Source organism: Mus caroli, chromosome 11, assembly GCF_900094665.2.
Source record: "Mus caroli chromosome 11, CAROLI_EIJ_v1.1, whole genome shotgun sequence".
NCBI classification, from domain to species: domain Eukaryota; kingdom Metazoa; phylum Chordata; class Mammalia; order Rodentia; family Muridae; genus Mus; species Mus caroli.
The window spans coordinates 58,712,798-58,723,814 of NC_034580.1; the positions used below are offsets into that span (position 1 = coordinate 58,712,798).

Here is an 11,017-nt window from a genome sequence, read left to right on the forward strand (position 1 = left end):
CACAAGATGATGTGGGTGATATGAATGAAAACAAGATGCAGGATTCTGGCTCAAGAGCAAATGCTAGGTTAAATAAATTAAACATATATTTATATGTGTCACATATATGATCTTTCACACACACACACAATTAGACACTCACGATTCTAATAACTTAAGCCAGAGAGCTCACTGAACAGAGAATGGGCCAGTGTGCTCTGTAAAACACCACAGGCTCACAACACTCTATGTGTGGCAGCTCTGTGTGACAGGGTGGGAGATATGAGGCTACACACACTCACACACACAGAGTGTATCATTGGTTCAGCCACACTGTTGGGCCCAGCCTCAGCTGTATGAAAGGATACTGGCATTAGAGACAGGTGACTTTCTCAGGTACAAAAGTGTCTGTAGCAAAGGACCGACCTTAAGACTTACCAACAACAGGTGGGAGAATTCTATTAGAGAAGTTAAAAAAAATAAATAAATAAAAACAAAAATTTCTCACTGAAACTGACTCAGGTAAGGCTAAGCTAACCTGTCCCAGGATGGCTACAAAGGTTCAAAATGCAAATGAAGTGAAGTGGATAAAAATAGATGGCAAATCTCATTCAGAATGTCTGTCTCTGAGGAACAACCTCTTTCAGAATGTCTGTCTGTGAGGAACAACCTCTTTCAGAATGTCTGTGAGGAAAAACCTCATTCAGAATGTCTGTCTGTGAGGAACAACCTCTTTCAGAATGTCTGTCTGTGAGGAACAACTATTTCAGAATGTCTGTCTGTGAGGAACAACCTCATTCAGAATGTCTGTCTGTGAGGAACAACCTCATTCAGAATGTCTGTCTGTGAGGAATAACTCTTTCAGAATGTCTGTTTGTGAAGAACAACCTCTTTCAGAATGTCTGATTGTGAGGAACAACCTCATTTAGAATGTCTGTCTGTGAGGAACAACCTCTTTCAGAATGTCTGTGAGGAATGGGGCTGTGGAAATTGCACCATGAAAGCATATTCTTGATATGGAACAGGGCATATTGCTCTGTCCTATGCCAAGTTACAAATGAAGGAAACAGGCTCTTTATAGGATGACAAGGGATAGGGGCAGAGATGGACAACACTGTCTTCCATGCCCAGTACAGCTGAGAGGGGCTACCCAGTGGGAGGGACTCTTTGCCATAGTAGCACCATATCTGGACTCTGTTTGCAGTCCACATCAACACTGGTGGCATGTTTACAGGCTGCCAAACTCCTATAAAAAGCCGGGTTGGTGGCAGAGGCCCTTATTCCAGCGCTGTGATTCGAACCAGGGCCTGAAAGACCTGTATGCCCAAACTCATCCACCATATGAAATCATCCCTTGCTGAAGAGAGGGTCTTGGGAGAATGCTATGTAGAAATGAAGGTCCGTGCTCTGTGCATCACATTTGTTCCAGAAAATGAACAAAGTGCTCCAGAAAATGAAGTCTTATCTTTTTTTACCACAAGTGCTCAATAAATATGCCCTTGTCTGATCAGTTGTGGGAGGGGCTTAAATACAATTTATGAGAGTGCATTATTCATTGAACCTGGTGACACACGCCTCTAATCCAAGTTACTCAGCTGCCAGAAGGACCCCCAAGGTATAGGTCAGCCTGGGTGACTTAACTGGACTTGGCCTCAGAAGTAAGCTTTGTTGTGCCCCCTCCAGCACACACATACCCACCCATTTGGGGCTTCTGAGAAGCTCGTGGGTGGAAACAGGATGTTTCTTCTTTGTGTATCTGTGTTAACTGGTGGAGCTGGCATATGCTAAATGCCTGGAGCCTCTGGAACAATCATATGGGAGGACTCCAGGGACCAGCCAAACAGCCAGCCAAGAGTAAGGGCTGGACTGAATGAGGACCAGTTTCCAGAAGGCTCTGGGAGGGGTCTGGAGGAGATGGGCGTCTCTAATTATGTCAGCTTTCCTGACAGAGTGCACTTTTGTGCAGGAAGAACGGAATAAATCTTGGGTTTTTTTGTTTTTTGTTTTTTTTTTTCCCCCAGCACCACCATAAGGAAACAACTCCTCCCCTCTCCCCAGGTCAAAATGAAGTTAGTTTCCACTGAATGCTTGCAGGCTGGTGTCTTGAAGGCTGACCCCGCAGAGCAGGAGCCTCTAAAGCCGAGTCTAATACAGAGAAGCAAGGCTAAAAAGAGGCTAGAATTGGGCAGACAGCACAGACAGAATCGCTCTGAGAAAGCCCGGGGGCGGAGCTTCGTACAGGTCCGTTGCCATTGGTCTCCGGGCAGTCCCTACGACCAATCAGCGCGGGCCGAGGCAGCGCAACCCCACAGGTGAGGACCCGCCAGAAGCGCACGCGTGGCAGCGGCCAGCAGGCGTGGGCCCTATTGCACACTAATGTCACCAGGCCTAGAGAGGGGGAGACTCCTCCCTTATATCAGGAGAGGGCGTGGCAAGCGGCTTCTTTCGGCTTCTCCCGGTATTTTTTTCACTTTTCACTGGCTACTCCTAATCTCAATGCCCAGAAACTCCTTTTAAAAAAATCTTTTTTCTGGTTTAATATAAGGTTGCAGGGTGGTTTGTGGCAAATCCTGGAACCCAGAAATTCTGTATCCTGCGCCCCACCAACTCGCGGACATACACACATGGAATGGTCACGGCCTCTCCTCCAAGACAATTCAAAGTAGTCTGAGCTGAAGTGCCAGAGGCCTGCCATAAACAGGGGCGCTCAAGGCTCACGAATCTGCCAGGCTTACAAGGAAAATATCTCATTCTAACACACTGCATGCCCTTTTAAATATTGAGAAAGGCGAACTCCTCTTTACAAAGGTCTATTTACACGACTGGATATTAATCACGTCTATTTCCATGACTCACTCAATTTTAAGTTTGATTTTTTTTTTTGACTGAAACTGTTTGTAGTAGTCTTGTGGTTGAATGTGATGTCTTAATTCCTGTATAGTCTTGGGGTCATTAGCATATCCATCACCTTAACCTTTTATCATCCCTTCGTGGTGGGTACATAGACGTTCTCCTATTCTGTTCTATAATATACTATTGTTAACTGGATTCTCCCTGCTGTTCTACAGAACATCATATTGTTGTGGGGGCAAAGATGGAGCAGTACAGCTTCATTTAGCCATGCTTCTTACACGTCACAGGAAAGCAAGTTTTTGAGTGAGTCAGTAACAAACTATTTTCTAAATATTTGTCAAACGACCGCCGAGTGTGTGAGGTGCAGATATAAAAGAATTTTAAATAGAGAAAGCCACTCCTCCGCAGCACAAAACTTTGCTGTGGGGTTCTTGAACCGCAGGGATGTTGTAACACTTAGCCTCTTGGCTATAATGGAATTTACTATCAAGTTACTAAGAATAATTGTTGCTTCTCACAGCTAACCTCCCCTATCTCTGGACAAGAAGAACTAGTCTGGCATGCAGAAGCAGCCATTTTTATTTGAGTTTGGATAGTCTTGAGAACAGGGAATAAGACAGTCCTAACAAGGTAAGGATTTAAGTATAAAAAAACTTTTCTGGTCTTCAATGACACTGGTACCCCATCTCTTCTTTCTTGTCTCTTGAGGAAGGCAGGATAGGCTCTCATTACCCTTGACACTATGCCATGTACTTGGGGGAGTAGAGCCTCTCCCACCAGCCCCGCCCTGCCCTTAAGTTTCTCTTACTCTCTGAAATAGTCTTGTTGACGTGAGGGGTGAAGTTCTGATGAAGCTCTCTTTATAGCAATAGAAGCTGTTGTGCTGCGCCTGTAGGGTAGGCATTTTGTGCTTCTGTCCATCAGTTTAACTTCCATGTTCATAGAGTGAGAACACAGAACATTCCAAACGGCCCAGAGCAGTGGGTAAGCTGTCTTGGTCCTGGGCTTCAGTTCTGAGGCTTGGTAAACACAGCGCCTCTAACCTCAGAGCTGCCAGTGGTGTTTGTTTTGCTTTATTTATTTGTTTGTTTATTTTTTATTCCGAGTGAACTTATTGTAAATAGTTTTAGTGATTTGGATAGTCATTTTGTAGAAAAAAAAAAAAAGAAAACCTTGTGTTAAATCTGTTTTAAACTGAAGGGCTCAAACGGAAGCATGCCTATTTAGAACAAGAATTTGTGAGTGCTGACTAATTATCAAAACATAAAAAAAAAAATCAAAGAAACAAGAGATGTGTAAGATCGCTTTGCAGAGGCAAATGGGAGACTGCAGACTGGGAGAATACATCTTGTCATTATTAGTGGACATTAAACTACTGCTTTTTTAATAAGCAGATTCCTTTTTAAAAAACAAAATCTACTGTAGCCAGCATTTAATTTCTATTTACTGTAGCAGCCTATCTTTTAAGAATGTCTCCTAAGATAAGGACTCCAAACTCATTTTCAGAGACAGACCTGCTGGATAATAACCTACCACTTGGAAGATAATAAATGCAATTTAATTCATACATTTTGGCATTTTATTTATCTAAAACTAATAGGCCACTATTAAATATTGACAATTTTATTAACTCAGCATCTGGGAAAACACTTATGATTAGGTTAATTTATGTTATATTTGCCCCCCAACTTGTAAAAGATTAATCAACCATTTTATGGTGTAATTTAGGGGCCTAATTAAAAACAGAGCTCAACACATGCTACACAGTGCTGCTGGTAAATCTTGACAGCATTCTAACATAATGGTTTGTGTTTCAAATTGTTGCATCTCAATGTGGATGGCTGACCTTCTCCCAGCAGCCTGGAAGTGAGCCGTGGACTTGTGTTAAACACCAGAACCATAAGAACAATTATTTAAGAACAGATTATCCCCAGTGAGATCAGAGCCTCCAGGGAAGTCAGGACTGGCCACCAAGTTTTTAGAAACCAACGAGGCTTGTGGAGGCAGGAGATCAGCTAAAAATATAGAGGAAATTACTGTTTTCGGCTGTCACTGGGAGACATTTATTACTGGATTTTAGTATCTCTAGGAAAACTTCGAGTTCTAGCTACATCTGCCTTCTGATTAATGAGCACAAAGTAATCACTGTGTCCTTCTTGACTTGGGATCATTCTATCGTTTTAAATGAACAAATTAATTCCAAAGAGCTTAGGAAGATGTCACTTAACCTGGGCCTCCCAGCCTGAAAAGGGCAAATGGCACTGAATAAACCGCTTCCTCCAGGAGACACTGGCTGTTTTTTCAGCCACTATACTTGAGGGCTATTTTTGTCATTTTAATGACTCCTTTGATTCTAGCTGTCCTGTGCAGAGAAATAAAAGTGCCAGAGTGGTATGATTATCCTCATCTAGTTAGAAACCAATGCAAGATGATTCCCAGTCAATTGTCCCCACATTACAAAGGTTTTAAGATAAATGACAAAGTGGGCGCTCAGCACGGGGGGCCACCGGAGGTAGGCAGGAAACCTTCAAACACTATTAGAGCAGACATCACTTTGAAGAATTACACATGACTAACAGCACGTTTTAGTCACTAAAGTCAGGGAGCCTGGCACAGAAGGCTGTCCTGTTGGAAGAACTCTTGTCACTTTCTAGCTGTGAGACTTTGAGCAAGTCGATTAACCTCTCTGTTTCGGCCTGTGTTTCCTCACCTGTCAAAGTATCCACTTCACAGGATGGTAATGAGGATTAAATCAGCTAACCATAACACTTGAAACAGTGCCTGGAACAAATGTTTAGTACATATTAACAATATTGTTAAACCACACACACACATACACACACACACACACACAGAGAGAGAGAGAGAGAGACAGAGAGTCACACACATACACACACCCACAGAGATCGATACCCCCACTCACTCCCTGCCCCCCTCCCTACCCCCATCCCCCTCTGCCGCTTATTTTGTACAACAGAAATTGAAAGGGGACCTGAAAGAAGTTCCCACTACTGTGGAGCAAATGACAAACTTAACTCCTAAACTCTGGTCATCAAATTCTTGGAAATTTACAAAAACTTGAGCTGGATCAAGAAGAAATCCTTTTTTAAAACATCAGTGTCTCTCTGTCAGTTTAAATCTTTATACCAGGCCGGCTGGTGGCTTGCTCCAAGGCCTGTAAATTCCTGGTCCCCTAACCCCAATCCTCTCAGGCACCACAGCCCCATGAGCCCCTTAGACATCATGATCGGGCGGGCACTAAGTTTGGAAAGTGATCAGAGAACCCTGGATATGAACTGGAAAGTCAGCTCAGAACTTTGGACAAACTGGGCCTCAAACAGACTGGAACTAGCTCGCATTAGCTCGATTTTGCAAACTTGGGTGGTGGCAGCAGCAGGGTCAGCTCCAAGTTGCCACCAAAGCAGGCTCTGGACTCCCAGGATTCTGCACCACCCTCCCACCCCTCCACCCGCGGCGTTGGCTGATGATGCATTGGTAGGGAGCTATAAAGACTGCAAATTCCCTGGCATCCAGGAAAATCCACGAGGTTCTGGACCCTGGCAGGTCGGTGTATTAACCCATTAAACTCATTAACAACTCGCTCAGACACAGCCACGACCCTCATTCTACAACCGATTGCCTGCTGACCCCAGAACTCAACCATCCATTCCACACCCCCTCCCATTTTGTCTCAAAGGCCTTAAAAGCGCCTCGCCTTGCTCACACTTCGGCTTTGAGGACTTGTTTTAACCACTGATTGTGCCTTGCAACAACATTCTAGTTAATCATTATTTATGCTGTTCTCCAGCGGGTGGCCCATATCGGGACAGAGCAGGAGGGACCCTACAGGCCTGGTTTGGAGCACAGCCTTGTGTGCCCGGTGGACTCCAGCCGGGAAGGGATAGTTGCAGCGCTCTGGGTCAGCGGCTCCTGAGCCTGTTGGATTTAGAGTTTCAAGGTTGCTTTCAAATAAATCGTGAAGTCCTTACATTGCTCCAGGCTCTCCGAACAGTCTAAAATGATTTATAAGTTCTAAATAAACAGCATTAATTTTTTTTCTTTAAGAAAATATTCAGTAACTCTGCTGGCATACTGGTCGCTGGTGGTACAGCCAGGGAAGGCCGCTCAGACAGGACACTTGCGCTACTGCTACTGCAGCTAGAGCACCAGGTCTCCGCTGCGAGGCCCGTGCCTCCCGATGGCTTCCGAAGGAAAAGGACCCCGGCCCCCCGCGGCCTGTTGGAGCCCGGGTGGCCCGCAAGGCTGCTGGCGGCGCGGTTTCGGGTCGCCGGTCCCCGCCACGCTCTTCGGTTGTGCTCTCCGTCGCCGCCCAAGAGAAGCGAGGGCCTCCAGAGCCCCAAGGGCGGTGGCAGGTGGAGGCAGCCACCTCTGCCTCCGCCTCTGCGTGAATCTTCCAGTGGGGATTTCCACCACCTGCCCCAGGTGCCTCTAAAACCTTCAAGAGCTCAGCGACTCGCCCGCCACTTGCTACCAACCCATCCCGGAGTGGGTCTGATCAAAAAAAAAAAAAAAAACACCCAAGCTGCCTCAGGTTCGGCTCCGCCAGAAATTATTCTAAAGATTAGCCTGCCACCGGATCCTCGGAACCTTATCCCAGGAGCCCGTTGTGTAAGGGACGAGTGGTGGCAAAGAGGTAATGGCATCAACAACACATCGATGGCAACAGCCTACAGATAGCGAAGGCCCCCGTGGTAAACTGCTCTTGGCTGCACCCAAGGTTTCGCCCTTCCAGGCCCAGCCAGAATCCACGTTATTCCCTGTGCCCGGATGAGAGCACCAGGACCCATCGGACTAGAATCCGGAGCGTTGCACCCGAGTCTCCATTCTTAGCCAGCAGTGTTCTGGGAACTGTGAGAAAGGAGACCGTCACTGCTGGCTTAAACCTCCTGAATTGGGCAACTCTTCACAATTTAAAATAATAATAATAGTAAAGAACAAAGGGGAGGGGGCGAGAGAGGCTGGGAAAGAAGCTGCTTTAATCCTCAGGGTCAGGCCCTTTTATTTGCCACGCCATCCGTGTCCTAGAAAGTATGGTCGAGGCAGAAAGCGGGGTTCGGTTCGTGTTTCTCCTTGTTTTCGGAAATCCTGATGCTCTTTGAAAGTAATTGGGTCTGGGGGGGGGGGGGAATCTAGGGAGACGCTAGTGCTGGGTGATGACTTAAAGCGCTGAGGATCCGGCTGGGTTTCCGGAAACTGGGGTGTGACCCCTCCAGCAACTCACACCAGACCAGCAGCCCAGGATGCAGTGGGCAGAGGTCGTGAATGTGACCCAGGAGCCTCGGTCCCTTTAGAACTGGGCTCACAGCCGGAAGCCACGACCCCGAAACAACCCTCATTTCTCAATCAATGGCCCAGGGATATTCTTTGAGGTCGGACATGTACCGGGTCCGCAGAAGTACACGTCCTTGTCCTGGCCCTCCCAGCACCGAGACCCGGGAGGCGAAGCGGCAGCGCCCGCAGCGCCTCGGGCGCCCAGAAGCCTTCAAAGAGGCTGCGCGCTGCAGTGCGCGCTTTTGCCCGACAGGGACCAGCACAGCTCCACGCCCGGCGCGCCGCAGCCAGCAAAGTCGCACAGCCTCCCGGCTACCCTCCCTAGCACAAGCGGCTCGCAAGCTGAGCGAGTCAGACCCCCTTCGGGTTCTAGCAACAAGGAAAATTGTAACAAAAAGTTAACAGACTCGAAACGCCCTTGGCTCTGCGCCTTAGCCTGCGCCCCTCTCCCCATCTGGGCAGCAGAAGCGACTCTAGCAGTTGGTGCTCGTTAAAGGCTGTGACCCAGAGGCGCACAACACTCCTCCCCGCGTCCCTGGCTGCAAGAGAGACGACAAAAATCCTAACCCACTCCGAGTTATTCGCGTGGGATGCGGCCACAGCCAAAAGGTAACCCATTCCTCCGGCGCTTTCCCAGTAGCTGCCGGGTGGGTGTCTTTGTAGCGAGGTCACCTAAATGGTTCTAGGGCGCAGCATACTAGCCAACGGTGTCAAGCTAAAAGTTTCTGTAGGTGGCTGTCTCAGCCTACTCCGGAGCAATGATTTCTCAACTGTCCACCCGCAGTGTGCGGTCGCACTTTGGTTCCCGCCCGCCCTAAATTGACCAAAGTTGTACCCCTGCTTCCCTCCCGACCTGACGCGCAACGGCCGGTGGGGGCTCACGGTCGGGATCGCGGCCGGCGCAGCGGCCCCTGGAGAGGAAACTCACCGGTACCAGGCAAGACCCTTGTGGTAGCTGCGGTCGAAAAAGTGGGGCTCGGCGCCCACGGCGCGCACGTCGGGGTGCACGCGCAGGAACTCCAGCAACGCCCGCGTGCCGCCCTTCTTCACCCCGATGATGATGGCCTGCGGCAGCTGCTTGCTCCCAGCGCCGCTGAAGAAGCTGGAGATGGGACTGGGGGAGTCCGGCGCCTCGGGACTCTGCTCCTCCTGGCTCCCGGCGCCTACTGTCTTATCCTTGCCTGCAGCCAGCGAGTTGGCCGGAGGTGCCCGGAAGAGCATCTTAGGGGATGTCTCATTCGGAGCTGTGACCAGGGCTGGCTGAGCGTGAGTGGCGCGGGACCCCGAGCCCAGGAGCAGCAGGCCGGGAGCTGCGGTACAGGAGCCGGCGCACGAGTACAAGAACATGTACAGCCAGATGCAAAGCATGGCGAAGAGCAGCGCGAGCTTCCTCCTCACCGGCGGCGGGGGCAGCGGCGGCTGCGGCAGGAACCGGCCCGGGACATCGAGACAGGACCGGCCGCCGCTCAGGCGCTGCCCCATACGCGGCCCGCGGGCGCGGCCAGGGGCATGGCTCAGCACATGGCACGAGTCCCGCCGGAACAGAGAGCACCGCGACGGTCCCCTGCCACTTTGAGCCCGGAGTGATTCGGTTTATTGCCCTCGTGCGCGCGCGGCTGCCGAAGCTGCGGCTCTTCTCCGGGTGGCGGCGGCGGTTGCAGCGGCGACGGCTCTTGACATGATGCCTACGAGAAGCCGGGGTTGGAAAGCTAAGTCCGGGCGGCGGGAACTGTGAGCAGACGCGCTGTCAGTTACGCTGTGCCCCGCACTCAGTTCCTCTGGACGGGGCGCACGACAGCTCGCCGGGGCTGCCTCCTCGCAGCCAGGAGATTGAAAGCAGCCCCGGCGCTTGCCCGCGGAGGCTGCGGCGGAGAACTGCGCAGGAAGAGAGCCCAGCACTGAGGTGGAGTGGGCGGTCCCGGCCTTCCGAGTGACGGGCTGCGCTACCTACCAGGAAGCGCGAGCAGCATGCAAATGCCGGAGCTTCACCCAAGTCGAAACAGCCAATCGTCTCTCGGAACGTGGGGGTGTGGAAAGGGTTCGCGAAGGGGGGTAGAGCAGTCTCGGGTTGCTATTGGCTTCAGAATTCGGGGAGGCGAGGCCACCGGCTGGTGACAGGAGCAGATGGTGAGGATGCTGGAGTGACCCGACGCTGAAAGAGGTCCCACCGGGTTGAGTGGCGCTCTCCTATACACGCGCGCTTTTCCACACTCGCTTCTGAGGCCAGTCTTGGCTGTAGTCGCCTATGTGACAAAGACGCCAGTCCCCATCCAAGTGTCCCGCCATCCGGCTCCTGAGTGTAAGAGCTGCAGAAAAGAGACAGGGATGGAAGAGGGAAAGCCGACCAGACGTGTTTCCAGCCCCACCCGCAAACCCAGTTTCATAATCGGGGCTCAGGGAAGGGCCCCCAACAGACTCTGATTTAGGAAGTTTAAGCAGGGGAAACCTCGGCGGAAGTCACTAACTTTCCCGGCTCTCTCAGTATTGTCCAGAATGATTTCCCTGCGCCTGCCGCTTAATAGGGACGGACGTAAACACTATCTCACGCTTTCCAAACTCTCTTGAAAAGGCCTGGGAGGCGAACAGAGAGAAGGGGGGTTGTTTAGTTTAAAGACACTAGTTGAAACTTAAAGTCACATGTCGGAATTTTATATGGGTATCTGTTCCTTGGCATCATTAATTTGATAGATGTTCTAACTTCTTTCTCTTGAACAAACAATTAAGCCGGCATCTGCCCCTGCTTAGAAGATCGGTTGGGTTTCTGACCTATGACACTGTACTGAATCCTAGGCGTTTTCCCCCATAACTTTTTTTTTTAAGTCGAATGTCGATATGGGGCAAATTCAGGAGTAGTGAGTAGCACTTATTTAATGGTGAAAATCCACTCCGAGGC

The 11,017-nt window shown here is 49.8% G+C and overlaps 1 protein-coding gene across 1 annotated transcript in view; it reads right to left on the bottom strand.

Moving 5' to 3' along the window:
• Hs3st3b1 (heparan sulfate-glucosamine 3-sulfotransferase 3B1) overlaps nucleotides 1-10,040 on the bottom strand; it is a 35,073-nt gene extending 25,033 nt beyond the window's left edge. Inside the window, exon 1 of the mRNA XM_021177328.2 lies at nucleotides 9,053-10,040. Within this exon, the coding sequence (XP_021032987.1) occupies nucleotides 9,053-9,606 (554 nt within the window). The 5' untranslated portion in view covers nucleotides 9,607-10,040. The remainder of the gene's footprint in view (nucleotides 1-9,052) is intronic.
• Nucleotides 10,041-11,017: the final 977 nt, after the last annotated feature.